This window comes from Rhinatrema bivittatum, chromosome 7 (genome assembly GCF_901001135.1).
Source record: "Rhinatrema bivittatum chromosome 7, aRhiBiv1.1, whole genome shotgun sequence".
NCBI lineage: Eukaryota > Metazoa > Chordata > Amphibia > Gymnophiona > Rhinatrematidae > Rhinatrema > Rhinatrema bivittatum.
In genome coordinates, this window is record NC_042621.1 from 95823808 (window position 1) to 95849903 (window position 26096).

Here is a 26096-nt window from a genome sequence, read left to right on the forward strand (position 1 = left end):
AATCCGCGCATAAGATGTATGAGAACCTATCTCATGACTTACAAAATGAGTTGAAACTAAGATGTGGAACCTCACACAGGTCTTCTTTAGCCTCTCTATCAATACCCTCACCTCGTTTGGGTACTTCCCTCTCTTCGAGAGAGAATTCGACAGAGTTTACAATAAAACGTAGAAAACGATCACCGCCTTCACGGAAAAGTCATACAGACTCGTCACACTATCATAAGCACTCACGACACTCCCACCACAAAAAGTCGGTAAAGAGGAGTGCTACATGGGAAGTAAGCCCTTCAACTTCAAAGTCATCTTATATACCAACTTCAAATACCTTCTCTCACAGAGAGGTAATACAAGTTGCTTCCTCTACCACTTCTACAGCTTCAGAGGATTCGAGGGACATCATATGCGACGAAAAACAGAAGGACCATAAAGTATACACTACTTTACCTCAGAACACACCAAAGCACCCTAAGCATGTGGGTCACAAGAACCAGATCGTACAATAATACCCCCTTGTACAAAAGAGGCATTTATCAACTGTCCCAATCCTTAGCAGGTTTTTATGAAACTCTTCAGTCATCATTCAAAATGACTAATATTGCTGCTGACAGTTCTCCGGAACATAAGACGCAGACTAATAGGGAACAGTCTGTGGAGCCTCCGACATCTCCCATAGCAAACGACCATCATGTGATTCTCCTTCACCGCAAACATCCCCATCATCATCTACGGGATTCCTATCGGATCTGCAGGAACAACTTCAGGAGTCGTATTCCCCTCCAGAAGACCTTACATACCCAGAATTTCTGGAAAAATTGGGTACAATACTGCATCTAGAGGTCCAAAAAGAGACAGACCCCAGGTCAGAAACTCTTGGTCTCCTAACAATTTTTGACACTCCAGGGGAACCCAACATCTCTTCCACCACAAGAGCTCCTGCATTCAGTCTTACAGAAATCCTGGGAAACATCTTACACAATTGCAGCAGTTTCCAGAAAAGCGGACATAAAATTCCGTATGAGGAAATCACAGTACTCTGTACCACAATTACGTCATGCTTAAATTGTAGTAGAGTCGGCGATGCAAAGATTTAAGAAAACAAAGTCACATTCCTCATACCCACCAGGCAAAGACAACAAATATTTGGATGAGTTTGGAAGGAAAATATACCATAACTCAATGTTGAACGCCCGGATTATGCACCATCAATTCTACATGGTACAATACCTGTATGAGTGCATACAAGCTATAAAAGGTATGCTTTCCTCGACTGCGGATCAGATACCTCCACCTTTTCATGACATGGAAGAGTGTTCTCGTCACCTTTTGAGGTCAATCTACGAAGCATATGAAACATCAGATAGGGCATCGGCAACAGCCACTGCAGCCCGCAGACTAGCATGGTTACTCTCAAGTTCCATACGTGAAGATTTACACGAGAAACTAACGAACCTCCCATGTACAGGAGATAACCTGTTCGGAGAACGATTTCAGGACACAGTGGGTAAACTAAAAGAAGAAGCTCTAGCAGTACAATCATTAACATCACATCTTAACTATTCGACCACACGTCATTATATTGGATCTACTCGTAGGCAATCCTATGCCAGGAGACCCTATAGATCTTACCAGTCCTTTCGTACACAGACTTACCCTGCGTACCAGCGTCCTGCTTCACAATAGAATACCTCAAACCAACGTAGAGGTAAACCACGTAACCAGAGCCAGCAGGCACAACAACCAGCTACTGCAGTAAAAGTGACTTCATCTTTTTAGTTACCCAGCCACCACCACAACATCAAGCACCACCCGGCAGGATTCATTCCTGTCTGACAGCTTGGGAGAAAATAACATCCGATCAATGGGTTTTGGAGATAGTACGTCACGGCTACCAACTCCAATTTGTCACAAAACCCATATTACCTCATCTTTCCACTTTCAAGATTCACAACTTCCAACCACAACTGGGGGAGGAAATTGCGTTGCTTCGCAAACAACAAGCAATTCGACAAATTTACCCAGGGACCCAATCAGTAGGATTTTATTCCCCATACTTCCTCATACCCAAGAAGTCGGGTGGCCTTCGCCCGATCCTAGACCTAAGGGAATTGAACAAATTTCTCACCAAAGAGAAATTCAAAATGGTATCGTTGAAATCAATCCTTCCTCTGATCCAAACCGATTGGATGTGTTCCATCGACCTGAAAGATGCTTACACACACATTCCAATCCATCCATCCTCGTGGCGTTACCTATGCTTGCGCTACAGGCATCATCACTACCAGTACAAAGTTCTCCCCTTTGGACTATCGGCTGTACCCAGGGTGTTCACCAAATGCATGGTAGTGGTGGTGGCTCATCTCAGACAACAAGGTATAACCATCTTTCCATATCTGGACGATTGGCTCATAATCGGCCCAACTCCAAACATCTTAATCGAACACCTTCATCGAGTGATACAGTGCTTGCAAGAATTAGGATTGGTGATCAATTTTCAGAAATCACACCTACAACCAACACAAGTTACAATTCATAAGAGCATGCCTGGACACTACGTGCAACAGGACATACCTACCGAGCGACAGAATATCACAATTCCGTCTTCTGTTACATAACTTGAACCATACTCAGAGACCTTCAGCGAGACAGATTTTAGTAGTCTTCGGCCACATGTCAGCGGCAAATTTCATGGTTCCCAACACCAGGCTACACATGAGAATTCTGCAATGAGGCTTGAAACGTCAATGGAAACAACACTCGCAACCATTGACACAGAAGGTATCGCTGACTGCCAAAATGAGGAAAGATTTAACATGGTGGCTCCTAAACTCCACCCTATCCAAGGGAGCATTGTTCAGTTCTCCTCCTCACAACGCAGTATTAACCACAGATGCGTCTCGCAAGGGCTGGGGTGCACACCTCGAGATTTACGAAACACAAGGATTATGGACAATCTCGGAACAAAACCTGCAAATAAATTTATTGGAACTCAGAGCGATTCGCAATGCATTACGAGTGTTCCAAGACCACCTGAAAGGACGCAGGGTCATGATCTACATGGACAACCAAGTCGCAATGTTTTACATCAACAAACAAGGAGGGTCCGGTTCATGGTCACTTTGCAAGGAGACCCTGACAATCTTCGAACATGCTTACCGAAATTGCATACATCTCCAGGCAACTTACCTACCAGGAGTTGCAAACACAAGAGCGGACAAGCTAAGCCGCATCTTTCATCCTCACGAATGGGCACTCAATACAGACATAGCCCAAGACATATTCATGCAGTGGGGGACACCTTCAATAGATCTCTTTGCAACAGAGATCAATGCTCAAGTTCCCAAATTCTGCTCGATAAGACCAAGCCAATTCAGGATCGCTCAAGATGCCTTCCTCATCCCGTGGACGACGGGCCTCCTGTATGCCTTTCCTCCCATACCACTCATTACAAGGATAATTCAGAAATGCATACCAGACAAAGCTCAACTGATACTCATAGCCCCAGCTTGGCCGAGGCAACCGTGGTATAGTTTCCTTCTCCGACTATCCATCATGGATCCATTTCGATTACCGAATCGCCAGGATCTTCTCTGCCAAGATCAAGGGACGCTTCTACACCCGCTACACTCATCTCTCCACTTGACAGCATAGAGATTGAGAGGCTCCTTCTAACAGAACAGGGAGTTTCCACCTCGGCACAATTCATCTTCTTAGAATCCAGGAAACTCTCCACAAGGAAAAATTATAGCTATAAATGGAAGCGTTACTCTACCTGGTGCACTTCCAAAGGTGTACCACCATTGGACTGCTCACCTGAGTTGCTCATTGATTATCTTCATACACTATATGCAGCTGGTTTAGCAACATCATCCATCAGAGTTCATCGCAGTCCCATAGGGGCATATCATAGACCAGTTAATATTCCAATATCCAATCACCCCTTACTATCTCGCTTCATTAAGGGTCTAACCCATATTCGTCCTCCAATCTCTAAGCCTCCAGTTCCATGGAACCTCAACATAGTTCTGGAACAGCTCATGCTTTCCCCATTTGAACCCATGGACTCTGCACATATTAAATACCTCACATAGAAAGTGATATTCTTGGTTGCAGTAACATCAGCACGAAGAGTTAGTGAATTGCAGGCCTTGGTCCATTATTCTCCATATTTGCAATTTCATCACCAAAAGGTAGTCCTCCGAACTCACCCATCCTTCCTCCCAAAAGTGGTTTTTCAATTCCATCTCAATCAGACTATGGAATTACCCACCTTTTTCCCTAAACCTCATGCAAATGATAGGGAAAAATTACTGCATACATTAGATTGTCAAAGAGCTTTAGCATACTACAAAGAAAGGACAAACTCTGCCTCCCGTGTTTCTCAACTCTTTGTCTCCTTTGATCCAAAGGCATTTGGATTACCAGTGGCTAAACGCACCATCTCCAGCTGGATAGCACAGTGCATCAAATTCTGTTACAATAAACAGAATTTACAACTACATTCTGCTCCTAAAGCTCACCAAGTCAGAGCAGTAGCAGCCTCCTTGGCACACCTTAACAATGTACAACCCATAGACATTTGCAAGGCAGCAACATGGTCATCGCTCCATACCTTCACATCTCACTACTGCCTTGCTCAACAAGCAGCCACTGATGCGAAGATAGGGCAAGCAATCCTGCAATCTCTATCCTCCTGTCCACGGTAACTGCCACACTGTCAGAGATCACGTACAGACATATATATCAAAACAACGTGATCGGGAGCTTGGGACTCCCATGACAGCATGGCTAATGCAGCCCTGCTATCGACGGGAAAAGCAAGTTTGCTTACCGTAAACGATGTTTCCGTAGATAGCAGGATGAATTAGCCATGCTGACCCACCCTCCTCCCTGACAGTCACCAAGTCTTCGACTACATAAAGGCTTAAGCACAGACGAGGAGATTCCATTACTTTCCTGCACGGGGAACACACACGCAGCCGCAGAGAGCAAAGCTCTGATCTCTGCTTTGACAAGCTCCGCCTCCCGGACCTGATTGACAGATCCCTTGACAGCATGGCTAATTCATCCTGCTATCTACAGAAACACCGTTTTTGGTAAGCAAACTTGCTTTTTTCCCTTTTACTAATGTTACATACCTTCCCTGTGCCCCTCCAGAAATCTATCACTGCTATGATTATAAATAGTAGTTACTGTTCAGGTTAACATGGCCACTTTCATCACGTACCATTTAGTATTGTTAAATTTAAATAAATATGCCTTTCTGGTAGCTTGTACTCCTTTTTCTTTTAGCCACCCATAAACTGACACTTGCAAGTATAAATTTCTAAAGGATTTATTTAATGCCTTTTTTAGCCCATCAGTTTGCTTTTGCTTGGTTAAGCTTCTAGCTCAGTCGCAAGCAGCCACTGTTTTGGGTTATGTTACCATGAGGCTTTATTTGCAACTGCCTGGGGTCCCTCCCCCCCCGTTTTATTTATTAATGTAGAGACATTTGATATTCTGCCTTTCCCTAAAGGTGGGTTATATACAATTTAAGAAGAACATTGAGCATATAAGAAAGCTTACCAGGGGTGAGCTGCAGATAAGTGGTAGATTGCAAGTAAGATACAGTTGGTATAAGTGATACATAAGGATAGCTATAAGCTTTACTGCTATAGCTAGCAGTAAAGTTGTGGATTAATTGGGTACAGAAAATTCCTAGATAGAGTTAAGACATGCATTAAGTACCAAAGGTACAAGAGATATTAAAAATAGTTGAGTTGAAATGGCCCAGAAGGAGGTGGATCTGGTGGTCAGAAAGTTGGGATAGGAAGAGGGATGATCTAGGGGAAGGGCTAGCTAAACAGGCAAGCTTTAATGTTTTTCTTGCATGAGTCTAACACGTTCCAGGCACAGTGTTAGGGGTAATTTGTTCTATATTTTAGGGGCAGAGCAGCAGAATGCACAGTCTTGTGCATGTTAGTTTACTTAAAGCCTGTGAACTGGAGGATGAATGGGCCTATTGGGAGAATCACTATTTCCTTGTGGGAGTATAGGAGAACAGAAGTTAAGAAAGATATTCAGGGGCCAGTTAATTCATGGATTTGAAAACTAAGAAATTTTAAAACTTTGATCTTGCTCTCACCTAGAAGTCAGTGTAGCTAATGCAAAATTGGCATTACATGGTCTGTGGATTTAGCCCCTACCAAATGTTTTGCTGCTGTGTTCTTTGATAGTTGGAGGCATTTAAGGTTGTATTGTGGGATGCCTTTGAAAAGAGAGTTAACATATTCGAGGCAGTTGATAATCGGTGAGTGCAGTAGTTAGATCATGTTTCTTGAAGTATTTGGGCAGTTGGCAGATTGGGAACAGATGCATAAAAGAGATCTTTACCACAGCTGAGATGTGGGTTTTTGTCATAAAATGGTGGTCAGATTGTACTCCTAGACAGAGTATGGAGTCTTTAGGTTTTAAGGGAGATCCTGAGAAAGTAGATAAAGGATGCTCTTTTCAGCTTAACGAGAGGAGTTTGGACTTGGAGGGGTTTAACTTGTTTGTATTCATAAAGCTACAGTGATACTGCTGAGAGACAATCATTGAGTTAAGTGAAAGCCACGGCTGATGTCAGGTGCCCAGTCTGTGACTTCAGCCAGTTTTTCAATGTAAATGTTGAAAAAGATTGGGAAAAGCATTGACCCCTAGTCGACCCCCACAGCTGAGAGATCAACGTTTCATCCAGACCAGTTGGTTGGGAATAATTTTGAACTATATCACTTCACAACTCATTTAGTGTAGGCATGTAGCATTGGTCCTAGGCCAGGGGCCACAAACTACAGTTTTCTCTGGAATACAGGATCAGGACCACTGAATGCTTGGGGAGACTCCCTTGCTGCCCTTCAGGGGCTGTGAACACTGCCTTCATGGCATCCCAGCACCGGCCCAGCTACAGCACAGAAACTGGGCTCAAGAATCAAACTTGAATCTGCTACATGAGTACCCATAACGGCCACTGGCCCAGCTCTAGTACCCTTTTTTTTTTTTAATATGTAAGATATCACAATACAAAGTCATAATGAATGGTAGAAATGATTGTAAAACCAGTATCAATACTGCAATGTGGATCTTCAATAGGGTTTGATGTTGGACAAAACCTGAGCTTTAAATTTCTTGCCCCTCCCACTGCTGAAATTGTACTTGGGTGTGTTTAAAATGTAGCTGGTTAGCAGCAATATTCAGCACTAACCACATAAACATCAACAGGTAAGTCTCGTTGGCAAAATCACTGTCCTAGCTCCCTCTGTTTATTCAGCAGCAGACTAATCCAGCTAAGTGCAGCTGAATATCCAGGAAAAATTAACTTTGGACCGTTCCCGCTCATATCAACTGCAGCAGTTTCCTCTGTTGCTTCAACTTTGGGTTGTCTGCCTGTGCTACATTTGCAGCTTCTGGTGTGGCCATGATTTTCAGCACGAGTGTAGCCCATGCTGCTGATCAGACTGGTGCACAGCAGTCACGTGTGTCTCTGGCTCTGTGACTTTCATGGATGGCCAACAGTTGTGGCTCAGATACAGCTGAACTGCTGCCATGCATGCCCTGCCACTCTTCCATCGTCCCATGCTTACACCCATCTCTCTTCCACTTAGTAGGTAACACCCTACCCTCAAGGTACTCCTTATACAAGTGTGGTTCTGCATGGCCAAGGCACCATGCTAATCGCAATGCTCATCTTAGGGTGCTGCAACTTCAGCAGATAACTCTGAAATTTCAAACACAAGGCTAACACTGTAGACAATGCAATACGTCAAAGGGGCAGCCCAGTATTTTATGCGCTGTATCCCCACAAATGTGGATATCTGTTTACTGCATGTTTGTGTAGCTATCCCGGAAAACCAAGATGCTGTGATACCAGCAGTGGTCACAAGATGTCAGTAGCAGGATATTATCACCTTTATGCCAAGAGGCATTCTGCACCTAACATAATATACATCAAAGTCTTTGAGTAATAACTTTTCTGTATTACATTTTAAATTAATTACTCAAAGATGTAGCTTTAAATATTTTGAGCAGAATTCCCCTAGAAGTATACTCTTAAGTGTCCCTTCCACTTCTTCCCACTCCTTTGGGTAGATCTCTTTCACTCTGCCCTCTCAGGCCCCCCACCTCCTCCGCTCTTCCCGGGCTCAACTCCTTCCACTATCTTCATACCCCCCCCCCCCCCCCCCAACCTTCCACTCCCACAGTTGAGCGCTCTCTCATACAGCCCCTCACACAAGCTCCCCCTCTGTCCCTCTCATACCCACTTGTACACAAGCTCCTACTCTTGTACCATACACACCTTCACCTAGGCTCCCTCTCACACACATGCATGCACAATCATTCTCTCACGCACACCCTTGCTCACAGATACACTCCCTCACAATCTCTCCTCACCTATCCTCCTCCTCTCTCTTACACACAGCCACTCCACAGCACAATTTCTCTCACACAAAGGCTCATGAGCACTGCTTTCTTGCCTCTTAGGCTGGGCCTTCTCTGACACCAGGCCTGCCTACCTTCACCACGAGTGGGATGGGCTCCACTCGGCCATCCTGATCTTCTGGCTGCAAGCAGGATGGGGTTCACTCCCAGTCAACTAGGTCTTCCTCCAAGTGCAGAAAATACAAATTCTGCGGGGGATGGGAATTCTGCACAAACTATGTTCTCTCTGCAGTAACGCAGAATTCGCCGAGGACTATACCTTGTGGCCAGTGCTGGAGTGAACTTCCATAGACATGAATACTTTGAGTCTACAAGCATATTATAGATGATGATTTTAATTAATTGAATTTCCTAGAATGCAATATATTACTGATTCCTTTAACACCAAAAGGGTTAAAGATTCTTGAGGAAAGAACAGAGCAAAATGGTCACACAAAATTGCTAGTCATACTGGAAATTAGATTTTACATTTAGGCATGAGAAAAAATGAGAATTTATTTGAAATTACATTGATAAAGGATTACACTAATTATTGTAACAAGTCTAATGCTGAAAAGCAACATGTAACATACCCTCAGCCCAAATTCCCTACAGGTTGTGAGTAACCACTACCAGCCTAGGGTACAAGCTCCAGGACTGAGTGCAGCATCTGCTCTCCAAACTGTCACTACTGGGCCAGCCCATAGTTTGTCTTTATCATTGATTATGCTCTAACCTATACTGGACGGTAGAAGTCTAACTTATGGTAATACATTTTTAGCCTTCTAAATTGTAAGCTTTTTAAAATATAAAGTTCTCATTTCCATCATATTAAAATGTATTAAAAATTAAACTAGTAATACATTCTCATGCTGAATTCATAAATTAGTGATTGTCTATGTAATCTCTACATTGTCTTCAGCTGTCTCACCTTTACATTACAAAAATTCCAAATCTATACATTTAAAAGGCTTGTGTCGTGATGGTCAGTCTGTCACACTGTCATGTCTGGGTTTGGCAACCAGGTAATGCCCAGAACAGTGGAAGGTGCATGGCTCAAAGACAATCTGCTCCATCATGAATGCCCGGTCTGTCAGGCTCACACACACATGCCCCTACACAGGCTGTTATTGACGTGACAACCCAGGCAAAGCCAGATACTTTTTCCTAATAAGCTCTGTCTACAAAACGCTGGGTCTCATGTTCCCACACACACACAGACGAGCAGGCATAGGCCTTTGTGTGTCAGCCAGTATGTGCACAAGCGCACATACTGGCTGACACACAAAGGCAGAGACTCAGGCCCACACACACACAGGCTGTCACAGACCAGACTACTCAAGCAATGCTGGGCATTTTTCAGTAGTACTTAATAGGGTAGGATCATCTACAACAGTATAGACCACAAGTTGCCCAATCTTTTTTATAATGAAATAAACTTTCTGAAAAATTTTTAATGTAAGTTTGATTTGGTTAGATGATTTTAGAAGTTATAAACTCAAAAATGAATGAAGAGCTTATAAAAAGATTTAATTCAGAATATTGCAAGTCAGATAATGCAGAATATAAAGGTGTTCATTTTTACATTATTTACACTAGCTGTACGTTTCATCTTGCACAAAAGTTGCCTGAAAAATCAAGCCCCATGGGCCTGGCTGGTTGCTGCATTAGAACCAAGTCCTCGCCATCCCATGAAGCTGAAGAAGGTGCTCACACCATAAGCGATCATCACCAGGCATGCAAAAAACTGTAAGAGAACAACACAAAAGCAAGATAATGCTTCACCATGTAAAACTATCAGCAGTCAGAAATGAACACCCAGAAATCAAGTACAGGTTACCTGCATTGTCAAAAAGTATATACATTGAAAGGTCAATATTCAAAAGTCTTATAGACTAAAAGTTATCCATCTACATGGCAAGCTTTTATATATTCAGACCCTTATCAGGCTAGATTTTTTAAAAAGTGGCCTGAGGGTGTTTCAGGGAGGAGTTAAGTTATCCATCTAACTTAGCTGATTTTAAACTATAACCAGCTAAGGCTTTTCTCCATTCTGCGTCCATGGGAAAAGAACTTGATGATTCAGGGCTTACGATGTAGCTGGATAATTTGCTATTTATCCAGATATCTTCAAAGATACCCAGGTAAGTGGCACGGTTTTAAAAATAAAAGATGTGAAAGGGTCTGTGGCCCGATCCCTTCTTTGTCCCACAAAATGTCAAATATAGCACTATTTGGGCCATCCCCAGTCTCCGACATGAGTAAATACTATACTGGGGCTTGCAGTTCAACATCCCCCATTCACCTATTGCTGACAAAAGTCACAATTGGGTAGTCCCCACATCACCTGCATTCCCAATGTGATGAGCTGTGCCCCTGGACCTTCCCAATACTTTGAAATGCCCCGCCGGGAGCGAGGTGCAGACTTCCCGCACTGATCTGACAAAGGAAAATTGGTTCTTACCTGTTAATTTTCGTTCCTGGAATACCACAGAACAGTCCAGACAAGTGGGTTTTTAGCATCCCTACCAGCAGATGGAGGCATAGAACAAAACTTTGAGGCACTGCTACAATTCCGAGAGTGCCACCTGCAGTCCCTCAGTATTGACCTGTACCCAAGCCAAGATGTCTAACCCCCCACCTCCAGGATTTCTTCCTCTAAAAAAAGCTGGGGCACAAGTTGCAAACCCCCACCTAAACTGACTCCAGACTAGGGGCAAGAAAAAGGATTTTGAGTATCAAACAAGTAAGAACTATATACAATATTATTCTGCAGCACACAACTTAAGTCTGCATCACTAGGAAAGTCCAGAATCAGGAGAGGTCTTTCGAGCATTATAATGGGCTGGGATTCTGGACTGATCTGTGGTATTCCAGGAACAAAAATTAGCACCTAAGAAACAATTTTCCTTTCTTGTTCATACCCCAGATCAGTCCAGACAAGTGGAATGTACCCAAGCCCTTCTAACCTGGGTGGGATCCCAAAAGGCCTGCACACAGTACACACCAAAGGAGCCCTCCTCTGGGGCCCTGACATCCAAACAGTAATGCCTGGTAAAAGTGTGCAAAGAGGACCAAATTGCCGCCCAGAAAATCTGCGGTGACACTGACACTCCGCCTAAGAGGCTGCCTGTGCCCTAGTAGAATGCGCATGCAATCCCTCAAAGATCAACCGACCTTTACTAATATAACTTGAAACTATCGCCTCCTTCAACCAACGAGCAATCGTACTCTTAGCCACTTTGCAACCCTTCTTTGGTCCACTGAATAACACAAAAAGATAGTCAGAACCAAAATCCATTGGTCATCTTGATATATCTGAGGAGAACCTGACGCACATCCAAAAAGCCCGATTCTCCCCATACGAGGGAGCTTGATCATCGGGTGAGAAAACCCCAGCAGCTCCACCATCTGGGTTAAGATGAAAAGACGACACTACCTTGGGCAAAAAAAAAAAAAAGGAACCGTTTTCAACGAGACCCCTCATCAGAAATTCGCAAAAAAGGCTCTGCACATTAAGGCTTGGAGCTCAGAAATCCATCTCACCGAGCAAATTGCCACTAGGAACACCACCTTCAGGGTAAAATCCTTCAAATTAGCCCTTCATAAAGATTTGAAGGGAGGACCACACCGTACTCGCAGGACCAAGTTAAGATTCCAGGACGGACAAAGTCTATGGACTGAGGACACATGTTTTGCTCCTTTCAGCAAGCGCACAACGTGCAGATGAGATGCTAAGGGTCTTCCCTGCATCCTCCCTCTGAAACAACCCAAGGCTGCCACCTGGACTCGGAGAGAATTATAGGCCAAACCCTTTGACAAGCCCTCCTGCAAAAAGGCCAAGTCCTGGGCAATGCTCGTTTGCAAAGGATCAGAGTCATGGACCCCACATCAGGACTGAAACACTCTCCAGACTCTGATATATGCCAAAGAAGTGAAGGATCTTCTAGCCTGAAGAAGAGTAGTAATCACCGGCTTGGAATATCCTTTCAAGCGGAAATGCCTCTCAAAAGAAGCAATCCACCTGCTCTGACAAGATGGGTTCCTGACACAGCACTCCCTCCAGGTGGCTTAACCGAATGGGCCCATCTACCGCTAGCTGAACCAGATTTGCAAACCACGGACGGTGTCCCTGATGCTGCTCGTTGCGCCGCAACACCCGACCTATGAGTTGCCATGGAGGAAAGACATATAGCAGAAGCCTTTCCGGCCACGGCTGAACTAGGGCATCGATCCCCGTGGAGCTGAACTCCCTTCAGCGGCTGTAAAACTTGGTCACTTTGGTTTCCTTCTCGTTGCCATGAGATCAAACTGGGGTTCGCCTCACCTCACTGAATGAGCGCAAAGGCCTCCGCTGCCAGCTCCCATTATCCCGGGTCCAGCTGTTGTCTGCTGAAATAATCCGCCTGCACATTGTCCACCCTGCCATGTGAGAAGCTGCAAGAGCTGCTAGATGAAGTTCCACCTAGGCGAAGAGTTTGTGAACCTCCTGAGCCAACAAGCGACTCTTCGTTCTGCCTGTAAATTGATATAGGCCACCAGCATCGCATTGACCAAGAATACGCATACCGCCTGTCCCTGAATCCAAGGAAGAAAGAACAGCACCCTCCGGACTGCCCTTGTTTCCTGCAGTTGATTGACCAGGACGCTTCCATCGGAGACCACTGCCCTTGACATATCGCTTCCCCAGCCACTCAGCCTGGCATCTGTGGTTACCACCACCCAGTCTAGAACCACAAAATCCACTCCCTTCTCTAAAATGGACTGTGACAGCCACCATGAGAGACTGGACCTGGATTGCTCCTGAAGCAGTAACAGCAGCTGAAACTCCTCTGACATTGGATTCCAACAGGATAGGAGTGCCTTCTGAAGTGGACTCGTCCACAAACGCCCATGGCACCAAATCCAGTGCAGAAGCCATGGACCCTAGCACCTGAAGATAATCCCAGATCTTGGGGACTAACAGGACCCTCAGCCGAACCACTGCAATTTGAGCACTCTTTCTGGGGTAAGAAACACCTTGCCTAACTGGGTGTTGAATCGTGCTCCCGGATAATCCAAGGACTGGGATGGTTCCAGATGGCTCTTTGCCCGGTTTATCACCCAGCCCAGGGACTCCAGGTGCTCCATAACTCGCCGAATGGAACATAGACACTCCACCTCCGACTTTGCCCGAATGAGTCAATCATTCAGGTACAGATGCACCAGTAGCCCTTCTCTTCTGAGGGCCGCTGCCACTACCACCATCACCTTTGTAAATGTTCTCAGAGCAGTAGCTAGCCTGAAGGGAAGAGCTTAAAACTGAAAATGCTCCTCAGCACCGTGAAGCGTAGAAACTTCTGATGGTCTGCTCTGATGGGAATGTGGATATATACCTCCGTAAGATCCAAGGAGGCCAGAAACTCCCCTTTGCGCACTGCTACAATCACCATTCATAACGCTTCCATCAGAAAACATGGCACCTGCAATGCCGCATTGACCCTTTGCAGATCCAGAATGGGCCAAAACGAGCCCTCCTTCTTGGAAACCACGAAGTACACAGAATATCTTTCCTGACAGTGTTCCTCTTGCGGCACCAGTAGGATGGCTTCCAATCACTGCAGCCACAACAGAGTGTCCTGCACGCCGCCCGCTTGCCAGGCGTAGAGCAACGGGACAGCACAAAGGTGTCTTCGAGGGGGGTGGGTCGAGAAAATTCTGAAGCGTAGCCTTCCCTTATTACTTCCAACATCAAATGGTTCGAAATGATTATGATCCACTCCTCGTAAAACCAGAATAATCTTCCTTCGACCACCACCAGGGAGGAGTGGACTAGCCTGCCTTCATTGGACAGGCTTTGCACCTTCGGAGCCCTGTCCAGTACTCTCTCTGGCTGGTCTATGGGTCCCTCGAAAGGGACCCGTAGACCTTCCTGAACCCTGCTTCGGTGTAGAGCCTGAGGACCCTCTGCTGGAGCAAAATCTCCTCATTTCACAGAAGCGAGCGCGAGGCAGGAAGGTCTTCTTAGTTCCCTTCTTATTTTCAGGCAACCTTTTCCCTTTAGAATCTTCCAAATGCTTCATCAGCTTCTCTAGATCCACCCCAAACAATAACCTTCCTTTGAAGGGGAGATTACAAAGCTGCACCTTCGACCAAACATCCACCAAACAATTACGTAGCCACAGAAGCCTTTGTGTGGCTACCGCAGACACCATATTCCTAGCTGAAGTGAGAAGCATATCATAGAGGGCATCAGCTACATAGGCCACCCCCACTTCCAACTGAGCATTCTGGCCAGGCTCCACCGAGGTTTCCGCTGCCTTCACCTGCACATTCTGCACCCGGCACAAATAGGCCCTCTGCACTAGACTAGCGCAGACTGCAGCCCTAAGGCTCAGAACCGAGACTGCAAACAGCCTCTTCAACAGGATCTCCAGCTTCCGGTCCTGGGCATCCTTCAAGGCCGCCGACCTTGCCACAGGAATAGTTTTCTTTGTGACCGCCAAGACTGCCGCATCCATTTTCGGCAGTTTCCACAGCTCTAACTTGTCCTCCAGCAGGGGGTACAACCTGGCCATAGCCCTGGCCACCTGCAAACCAGCTTCTGGGAAATCCCATTCCTGGTCAATCAGATTCTTTACCTGCTTTGGCAAAGGGAATGCTCTCGGAGGTCCTTGCAGTCCCTCCAATACCAGGATTACCCTTTCATTGTCTGAATCCTCTTGCGCAACCTTAATTCCCAGCTCCACCAGAACATGAGGGATGAGAGGCCGCAATTCCTCCTTACGGAATAACCTAACCGGGTCATCCCTTTCCGTCAGAGGGACATCATCCACATCCAGGTCCTCCAGCAGATCAGTCACTGGATCCATGCCCTGACCAGAGCCCTGGTCCACCTGCGGGTCCTGTGGATCGCTGCCCTGCAGATCAGCGCCATCAGAATCCTTGGAGGAAAGATCCTCCCCTCTCGATCGATCCAGACCCAACAGACGCAAAATGCCCCCCGTCCTGGGAGGCGCTTTAGCCCGAGCCTTCTTAGCCTTGCCTCGGATTGTCTGAAAAGCTGGCCTCTTTGCCACCAGCTCCTGCCTGGTGAGATAGGCCTCATGCATTAATAAAGCAAAATCTGTGGTAAATCCGCAGCGGTCTCCCTGTTCCATGGACGCCGGGTCCTCACCTGCGTCTGCTGGCACATCTTCCCCTCCTCCAGGCCCCTGATGCACAGGAGAAAGCGGGGGAGGGGACTCCCTGCCTTCGCTATCCATGTCAGGGCTCCTGCCATTTAGAGCTAAAATGGCCGCCATCTCTTTCACCCCCGGGCCTCCTGCATAAGACGTGCAGCACGTGTGCAGCGTCTGCACCCTGATTCTTTTGCTGAGGCTCCCTTGCCTCAAGAGACACAGGCAGAGCAGAGAAGGGCCGCACTGAGGCGAGAGCGCCTCCCCCTGCAGCCCCAACAGGCTTTCCTGCGCTCAGCGGGAGATGGCATCATACACAACACTGCTCAGGGCTAAAAGTAACCCCGGCAGGAGAAAAAGCTGCCGCCACTGTCCCAGCTTCAGGTGCTGAAAAAGCCCCAGCCAATTTCCTCCTCACCCGATGCTGAGCTGACACACACCGCAGGCGTTCCGATGGAGAAAAAATAAACAGGGCTCACAGCTTCTGAGCTTTTTTATTTTATTTTATTTTTTTTTTTTTTAAAGTTAAGCTCTTAAAGAAACAGCCTGCTGAGCCACACAGAACAGTAAAAGCAAATGAAAATACTACTTTCCTGTTTCTGGAAGCTCCAGGATGCTGCATCCGGTCAGCCTGGGTGAGAGGACCTCAGGGGGGGGTGAGGGAACCAGAACTCCTGGCTTCCCCCCCCGCCCTCCCCGGAATCAAGGGTCGAGTCTGGCAAGGGATTTCCAACCCTCCACTCACCTTGCTCAACCAGAGAGGTTCCTTCGTTAGTCATCTAACACCTCAGGGAGCTCTGTCCAGTTTTCTATCTGGTCTAAAATCTTAAACTAATCTTACTTTACTTTAACAGACTGCAGGTTTGCACCTCTACCATCTGCTGGAGACAGAGAAAACTGATATTTCTTGGATGTATAGCAATGCCTCAAAGTTTTGTTCTCTGCCTCATCTGCTGGTAGGGATGCATAAACCCACTTGTATAGGACTGATCTGGGGTATGAACAGGAATAGTCCCTACTGGCTCATATACGACATCTACAAGTCCAGTACCTTTTTGCATCTAATCTAATATCTGTTCCCCCAAATCTACCAATTCTGAAGCAGGACCAGATCAAGTGTGTTAGATTTTGTCACATTTATGTATCTGCCTAGGAGATAAAAAGTTATATACTAATAAAGATTTAAATAGATCTCGTTAGTAGATTATGGTGAGTGGACTTTTATGACTGTCTTTTTATTGAATCCCAGCTGCCAAACCTTCGACCAACCCTTGACCTTTCTTAGATCACTTCTCATCTTTTGTATTCCTTCAGGGGTGACCACTCTATTCCACAACTTGGTGTTATCCGCAAGGAGACAAACATTTCCTTCTAATCCCTCTGCAATATCATTCACAAAGATATTGAACAGAACCAGCCCAAGAACTGGTCCTTGAGGAACTCCATTTATCACTCTCCTAAGTAGGTTCCATTTACCACTACTTGCTGACATCTCTCAGTCCATTTCTAATCCATTCCATAGCCTTGGATCCATTCCCAGACTTCTCGTATTCACAAGCCTCCTCGGGAGGACTATATCAAAAGCCTTGCTGAAATCAAATGCTCTTCTTTCATTTAATTGTCTAGTCACTCAATCCAAAAAAAATCAGGATTTCTTTGACAGGACTTTCCTCTGATAAAATAAAAGGATCCCAAAGGGAGGAACACAAGGAAGAATATCTGGTGAAACTGAAGGAGACGAAGAAAGCTATCAAGAATGCAAAAAGTCAGGAGGAGGAAAGGATTGCCAAAGAGGTAAAGCAAGGTGACAAAATAATTTTCTGATACATCAGAGAAAGGTCCGAAGTGGTTACCTAGTCAACCCTGTCCTTCTTTAAGAACTAAGTTAAGTTTAGAGTTAAGTTCTAATCTATTCTGTCTGTTATCCTGAATTTATTTGACTATTCCCTTGTTATATGTAACTTTCCCCAGGTTCAGTTCGATGTAAACCGGTGTGATAAGACTTTGTCCTGAACGTCGGTATAGCAAAAGATGTAAATAAATAGATAGAGTGAAATTGAAAGGTGAAAAGGATCAATGTGTGGAGAGAGACAAAGAAATGGTGGAAATATTAAACAAATACTTCAGTTCTGTGTTCACTAAAGAAGATCCTGGAGAAAAACCATCACTAGTTAAGAAGACATTGGAGGGGGGAGAAATAGACGAAACACCGTTTATAGAAGAGAATGTATGGGAACAGCTAAGAAAACTGAAAGTGTATAAAGCCGTGGGGCCTGATGAGGTTCATCGCAGGATACTGAGGGAGCTCAGAGATGTGCTGGCGGCTCCGCTGCATGACCTGTTCAATAGATTCCTGGAAATGGGAGTGGAGCCGAGAGACTGGAGAAGAGCGATGGTGGTCCCCGCTTTACAAGAGGGGGAGCAGAGAGGAGGCTGGAAGCTACAGGCCAGTTAGCCTCACCTTGGTGGTGGGAAAATTAATGGAGACTCTGCTGAAGGAAAGAATAGTCAGGAGGATTGCTAGACCCGAGGCAGCATGGATTCACCAGGGGAAGGAGCTGTCGGACAAATCTGATTGATTTTTTTGATTGGGTGACTAAAGAATTGGATCGAAGAAGAGTGCTCAATGTGATCTATTTGGATTTCAGCAAAGCTTTTGATACAGTCCCATATAGGAGGCTTGTGAATAAATTAAGAAGCTTGGGAGTGAGCGCCAAGGTGGTGGCATGGATTACAAACTGGTTGACGGATAGGAGACAGCATGTATGGTAAATGGAACCTACTTTGAAGAGAGAACAGTGTTAAGTGGAGTACGACAGGGATCAGTGTTGAGACTTGTCCTGTTAAACATCTTTGTGAATGACATTGCAGAAGGGATAGAAGGTAAAGTTTGGAGGTAAACTTTGGAGGTAAAGTTTGCACAATTAAACTTTGGAATTTGTTGCCAGAGCATGTGGTTAGTGCAGTTAGTATAGCTGTGTTTAAAAAAGGATTGGATAAGTTCTTGGAGGAGAAGTCCATTACCTACTATTAAGTTCACTTAGAGAATAGCCACTGCCATTAGCAATGACAACATGAAATAGACTTAGTTTTTGGGTACTTGCCAGGTTCTTATGGCCTGGATTGGCCACTATTGGAAACAGGATGCTGGGCTTGATGGACCCTTGATCTGACCCAGCATGGCATGTTCTTATGTCTATTTGCGGATGATACTAAGATCTGCAACAGAATGGACATGCCGGAATGAAACTTGATTTAAGGATGCTTGAACGGTGGTCGAAGATATGGCAGCTGGGATTCAATGCCAAGAAAGGCAGAGTCATGCATCTGGGGTGTGGTAATCCAAAAGAGCTGAATGTGATGGGGTGAAGGACTGCTGTGCACAGAGCAAGAGAGGGACCTTGGGGTGATAGTGTCTCGCGATCTGAAGACGGCGAAGCAATGTGATAAGGCAATAGCTAAAGCCAGAAGAATGCTGGGCTACAAAGAGAGAGGAATAACCAGTAAGAAAAAGGAGGTGATAATCCCCTTGACAGGTCCTTGGTGAGGCCGCATCTGGAGTATTGTGTTCAGTTCTGGAGACCGTATCTTAAAAGGCACAGAGATAGGATAGAGGCTGTCCAGAGAAAGGCAACTAAAATGATGGGAGGTCTCCATCAAATGACTTATGAGGAGAGGTTGAAGGAACTAAATATGTATACCCTGGAGGAGAGGAGGTGCAGGGGAGACATAATACAGACCTTCAGATACCTGAAAGGTTTTAATAATGCACATTCGACAAACCTTCTCTGTTGGAAAGAAATCAGTAGAACTAGGGGTCACGAAATGAAACTCCAGGGAGGACAACTCAGAACCAATGTCAGGAAATATTTCTTCATGGAGTAGGTGGTGGATGCCTGAAATGCCCTTCCAGAGGAAGTGGTGAAGACAAGAACAGTGAAAGAATTCAAAGGGGCATGGGATAAACACTGTGGATCCCTAAAGGCTAGAGGATGGGAATGAAGAAAAGAGTGCATGAGCGCTTACTACCCTTAACCAATAAGCCTTCATACTGTGGATGCAACTCCATCACTGCTCAACGGCAAGGAGAAAAGAGGAAAAGGGGAATTAGTTTTGGACAACAACCACCAAGGACATTGAATTTTACGGTCTGGGAAAACAAATAAGCATGCCCTTATTTGTTACTGCCCTTAACCAATAAACCTTAAACTTGTGATGTAACTCATCATTGCTCTCTGATTCAGTGTCAAGAGGGAACAGGGAATTGGACTCAGACAGTAATCAACAAGGGCCCTGACTTTAATGGTTTGGGAAACTAAGTATGGGAGTAACTTGTATGCCATGGCAGATGCCACCCCTTGATGCTGCCATTATAGGGAAGACCTGTACGGTTGGCAGTTGCTACCATAAGTTTGCTGGGCAGACTGGATGGACCGTTTGGTCCTTTTCTGCCGTCATTTCTATGTTTCTATATAAAACCATGTTGCCTCAGATCCTGTAACCCATTGGATTGTAGATACTTCATTATTCTTTCCTTTAGCAGAGACTCCATTAATTTTCTCGCCAGAGGGTAAGGCCAACTGGCCTGTAGTTTCCTGTCCCTGGTCTTCCAGAGACTAAAACACATTACTGCCACTAAGCCATCAAGCTAGCCCAAAGCATACTTCTTTTGATATATTTTCCCACTTTATGGTGATAATTTGGTGCCTGGTTTTATGCAATGGGGTAAACTTAGGCCTGGCTCAGCTTGTCCACTTAGACATGGAGCTAGATAGTCACTATGTCAAAAAGCTCAAATTAAAACCCAAAGTCTTCCTATTCCGTACTGAAGCAAGCTTAGATACGGGCTGTGGTCTTTATACTTACTGAGGCAGCTGCCCTTTTATTGTATGGTTGAGAGTACTTCTCAGATGTAACTGACACGGAAGCTGCACATGTTATGAAGGCGATAATGTACAGGATGGTTGCTCCCAGATTGAACATCAGAAGCTGAAAAGAAAATGAAAATGTGTGAAAAGTAATCTTCTAAAATGCAGAGCAGACTCCTATTCCAAAGCAAAGTGACGTCCCTTGCTGCACAGCCTCCTCTTCAACTTTCTCTGCTCACCCTCATTGCTAAGGACAGCACCATCCTCCTGCATCATCTGCTTTCACCTAAATTCATGGAAACAGCAAAAGCCTGCACATTTCCTGCATTAATACTGCAAAAAAACAAACAAAAAAACCCATAATTCATACTCCAGCACAAGGTAAGGAGGAGGAGAAGAGCTTAGGGCTAAGTTCCCTCCTGACACCCAAATGCAGCAGCAGGAGGAGGAGAAAAGCTTACCTCCTCCTGTCACTGCTGGTCACCGATTGGTCCTTTCACTGACAGCTAGCAGCCAAAGGACCAATCCCCGTGAACTGAATGGGGATTGGTCCTTTCACTGTCAGCTGTCAGTGAAAGAACCAATCGGTGACCAGCAGTGAAGTGAAATAATTAATAGTAATTCTTTACAGCTGAGAGCTGCAGCAAGCTAACAGGTGGCTTGAGATAAGCTCTTCCCCCCCCCCCCCTTGTGCTGGAGTTTGGGTGCCGACCTGATTTATTTTTTTAAGATGAGAGGGTGGAAGAGTGCTTGAGGGAGGAAGGAAGGACTGACCCAACTCGCCTCTTTTTTTATAGTGAGAGGGCCTGGTGTGCTTGGGAGAGGAGACAGAGGACTTGCCAAGCCAACCCGCCCAATCTAACCTGCTTTGCCCGCCCAGGTGGTGTTTGGTGCCCTCCTCTCTACCATGAAATGCTTAAGGAGTTAAAATGTCTGCAGTAGAATGAGGTGCGTAGACAGCTTCCGCCCTGGCGCGCCTCTTTGCATTGCAGGATAATAACTAATCATACCACGGGGGTTGTTGGTTGTTTTTTTTTTTTTAGCACTAAAAGCCTTATTACGTATCCGGGTAAGGCTAGCACCAAAAAAGTGCTCTAAAACATGAGTAATTGGACATCATACTTTTAAATATTAAACTTACTACTTACCATACAAAAGTAAAATTCAAATTCTGTGTCACATCAGTAACGGCCAAACGCACGCCCTTTTGCTATCAGGTACATCGTGAAACAATACAAAACTCCGCAAAAAATTGAGCTTGGACCCTAGAGCAAACCTGCCATACCAGAACATTAACTGCCAGACTCAAACAACAACAATCCTACCCATGAAAAAGCAACTCTGCAAACATTACATCAGGACGTCTCCTCGTAGACAAACAGAACAATTCAGACTGTTCTAGCTTCCTACATGGAAACAGCCGAGCTGAATCCCTTACCTCGGTCACCCATGCACGACACAGACAGACCTCACCAAATACAGAATACCTGACTGCTAATTAGAAATTAGAAAGGTGCAGACAAAAACTGAAACGGAAACCCTGAGAAGTGCAGCACTGCCGGAGGAGAAACGGATACTCATGTCCTCCTATCCTAGGCAAACTACAAAAATAGAAGAGGCACAGGCACATTCTCAAGCTGAAATCTTCCAGTCACTACGCTGAAAATAAGATGGCTGTTTTTTCTGCCTTTATTGTTTGGGCATTATATATATTTTTTTTTTACTGCCATTGGGTCCCATTCTCTTTTCTTCCCTCCTCTTGTCTATCTTCTCCTAACTTCCAGGATCTCCTTTTCATTTTCTGCTTCTTCTCTCTCCTATCTTCTTCCCTTCTCCCCTTCCTGTCTCTGTCTTTTCCCCTTTCATCTCTTTTCTTCATTAGCTTTTCTGCCTCTATCCACTCCAAACTATACTCCTGAGGGAATTCTGTGCCCAAAACTTTAAAATTCTCATTTTATTTTGGTCAAAATAACACAATATATATCAGTCTTTGAGTAATTAAATTTAATATAATACAGAAAAGTTATTACTCAAAGATGCAAAGTTTGAAATATTTTGAACAGAATTCTCCTAGAAGTTCACTGTAAGAGTGACCCTTCCACAGTCTCTCTCTAGTCTCCTGGCAAGACTCCTTTCACTCTTTCCTCCCAGGCTCTAACTCCTCTGCTCTCCACTATCTCCCCTCCCCCTCCAAGCTCAACTCCTTCCACTAACTTCACCTCCCAGCCTTCCACTGCCAAAGTTTGACCACTCTCTCATACTGTCACAGAGGCTCCCTCTGTCCCACTCTCAGATGCACATCCCCTCACACAGGCTCCCTCCTTCTTTCAAACACACCCACACACACACAGGCTCTCTCTTTCTTGCATGCACACACACTCTCAAAACAGGTTTCTTCTGTCCCTCTCTTACACACATCCCCTCAAAGGCTCCTCTCTCATACACACATACACACCCTCACAAAGGCTCCCTCTGACCTTCTCTCATACACATCCCCTCAAAGGCTCCCTCTCTCATACACACCACACCCTCTTAGGCTGCCTCTCTTTCACACACAAACACAACCTCACATAGGCTCCCTCAACACACACACACATACACATCCCCTCACACAGGCTCCCTCTGTCCTTCTCTCAGATACAGGCTATGTTTCTTGCACACATACACCCTCTCACATAGGCTCCCTTTCTCTCTCATGCACACATCCACATACCCTCACACAGGCTCCATCTCTCTCTTGCAAACACACACTCACACAGGCTTCTTTTATCTCTTGCACACTCACACAACTCTATACATAGGCGCTCTCTCTCACACACAACCCCCTTCACACAGGCTCCCTCTCTCAACACTCACACACCATCACTCAGGCACACAGGCTCCAAATCACAAACAGATAGGGCCTCCGTCATCTTCAGCCGCAAGTGGGGCTCCGCTCGCAGCAGCCAGTGGGATGGGCTCCGCTTGTGGCACACATCCTCTTCAGTTGTGAGCAGGATGGGCTTCACTCGCAGTCCACCAGAAATCTCCAAATTCTGCATGAAAAAAAGTCAATTCTGTGCAGGAGATGAATTCTGCGCAAATTCTGCATTCCACAGTAGCACAGAATTCCCCTAGGAGTAAAACGAGATTTCACTCCTTATCCCCTTCTCGTTCTCCATCTCACTTCCCTACCATCCTTCCCTTTTTCACTTCCTGCATAGTCCTCAGATTTCATTCTCTGTTCTCACTCCTTCCTGAGCCTGTTTTTCCCCACTCCGCACTCTCTTTATAGCAGACTCGGGGCATGGACCCTATGTGCCCATAGCTGACGGTGCCCCTGCCCTTCTCTCTCTTTTTCCAATCTTAGATTCTCCCTCCTTCTCTCACCCCATGATGCCAGAATCCTAAGCATGCTCCCTTTAATTCCAAATCTTCCTTCCCAAATTGCAATCCTCCTTTCTTCTCCTCCTGCCATCCCTGGTCCTCTCTCCCTCTCCTTCCTCCTATTCTTGAGATCCCCGTTTCATCTCCTCCTCACATCCCCAATATTCCCTCCCTATTCCAATACCCAAGATCCCTTTTCATCACCCCCACAAAAACTCTAACAAATAAATTATACAGCCACGCAAGAAAGGTTGGAAAACCACTCTTGCTATCACATAAAATAAAATGTACATTATTGAATAGCTATAAGATGTTAATTTATGCAAATGTGCCACATAATCTACTTGAGTTGATGCAGGAAACCGGGGGCTCTGTTCATGTTCAACAGTTCATGCTAGCCTCAAAGTAATTGGAGTGAAGCGGTAATTTCATTTACTGAAGGGACATGTTCAGAGGCAGATTTGGCCAGTAGCATATTCAATTTAGTTCAGTAACTTTTGAGCTTACCACAATGGCCCACGGTATCACATGAAGCTTTAAGTGCAGCTGCAGGAGATAGATCACCAGGAAAATTATTGTCAGAAGCCAGCAGAAGACGGCCACGAACATCACCCAATGGTAGGCGCCCCAGTTGTAATAATGTGAGTCAGCAATGAGCGCCCAGACCAATAAGCCAAGCACCTGAAGAAAACAAATGGGAAGTATTAGAAAATAATATGAATACATTTGAATCCACCTTGCTTAACTTTATTAAACACTACTCTGCCCAGAAATCTTAGAACTAGAACATTTCCAGTATGAGGACTTACTGGTCTCATTTTTTCTCTCTTTCCATGTTCTTTGTTTTTCTCCTAAATGTATATAAATAAATATTTGTGTATGGCACTCCTACAGTTTGGCCACTAGATGTCACTAGGTCCCTATAGAGAACTTTAATATCATGAGCCTTCCATCCCCATCAGTCCCTCTCAACCGGAGGGCTGTGGTTGGACGCTTCAAACCCCAGCCATGTTAGAATTCAGTGTGATCAGTTCTAGGGAGCCTCCAAACAGAGAGGATGTTTTGGTTGTACTCTCTGGTGAGGCCTCCCAGCCTCACGCTACACTTTCAGTTTGAAGTGATGCCTCATCAAGCACTCCCTGCCAGAAGATCCTTTTCACATTTATTACAGAGAGATTGGGGCAAAAGGACTCTCACCCAGAGGACTGAAGATCTGTGAGTCCACTCTAAACCCTAGGTGAGGCAAGCACAGTGACAGATCCTAAGAGACCCAGTGATGGCTGAAGATGATTCCAGCTTTACCTTTTAGAAGTATTTTTTTGGACATTGGCTGTATGGGGAGGTTTTTTTCTGATTCACCCCTCCCCATTGGGATGCAGAGCTGAGGATGCCTGATCCTTTTTTTTTTTTTTTTTTTTTTTTTTTAACTTTTCTTCCCAGAGAAGTCCTCAGTAACAACTAAGGATGAAAGAGCAAGATCGGGAGATCCAACTGGATCTCCACCCATGAGACCAGGGTGGGCTGCATGTCCAGGAAAGATATGGAGTCAGGTGTGACTGTTTTGCTGTGAATGTGGGGACCCCTCAAATAGGTTAACCGCTGGGGGTGAGTTTTGCACAATTAAAACCACCATGGGAGCTCTACCCAGATGCCTGAAACTAAAAGACATCTAGCTATGGAGAAATACTCACATATCAGCAATCAGATATAACTTCAACGTTATGGACAATGGACTTTAATTATTGCCAAATCAGTAAACTTTATTTTAAACACCCATAGTTTTGATGGCCTCGCAGAGGACAGCTGACACGCCTTGTGACCTTGGGCAGGTCACTTTACCCTCCGAGTTTGCCTCTGATTCAAACTTAAGGGGTCATTTACTTAGCTGCATTAGGTGTTTATCATGCATCAAATCCTTAATCCAATAACACACAATTTCGCTCCCAGTATCGCAACTGTGCAAAATGGTGCCAGCCAGCTGATATCTTGTCTATGCCTCATGTGATATGGACAGCTGGTGCCGTTTAGGAAAATGGCTTCCGGCAGGTCTGGAGCCCAGGGGCTGCTCCTGACTCTCACTAGATTAGCAGGGCAAGTTAGAGATAAGTCCAATGGGGTCAGCACGGTGGGCTAGAATGGAGGATTTGTGGGCCTCCAGAAGGTGTATTTTGGTAAAAGGAGAGGTGTTAGGAGAAGGCCTGAATCACAACAGGGGGTTTGAAGTTTATTTTTGGGTCTTAGCTGCCTCAAGGGAGGGGGTGTAGTG

At 45.3% G+C, this 26096-nt stretch overlaps 2 protein-coding genes across 6 annotated transcripts in view; one reads left to right on the forward strand and one right to left on the reverse strand.

The window, feature by feature from the left end:
• ARL2BP (ADP ribosylation factor like GTPase 2 binding protein) overlaps nt 1–26096 on the forward strand; it is a 91680-nt gene that overhangs the window by 61406 nt on the left and 4178 nt on the right. The gene's annotated exons all lie outside the window — the stretch shown is intronic.
• The window catches only part of PLLP (plasmolipin), a 67364-nt gene continuing 50203 nt past the window's right edge, over nt 8936–26096 (reverse strand). For 3 of the 5 annotated variants that reach the window (XM_029608737.1, XM_029608735.1, XM_029608738.1), the window contains 4 exons: nt 24338–24511; nt 23325–23499; nt 20463–20585; nt 8936–10186 (listed from right to left, as the gene is read on the reverse strand). In XM_029608737.1, coding sequence (XP_029464597.1) covers nt 20503–20585; nt 23325–23499; nt 24338–24511 — 432 coding nt within the window. In that variant the 3' untranslated portion in view covers nt 8936–10186; nt 20463–20502. The remainder of the gene's footprint in view (nt 10187–20462; nt 20586–23324; nt 23500–24337; nt 24512–26096) is intronic. The other 2 variants (XM_029608736.1, XM_029608739.1) reach the window with 1 other exon arrangement.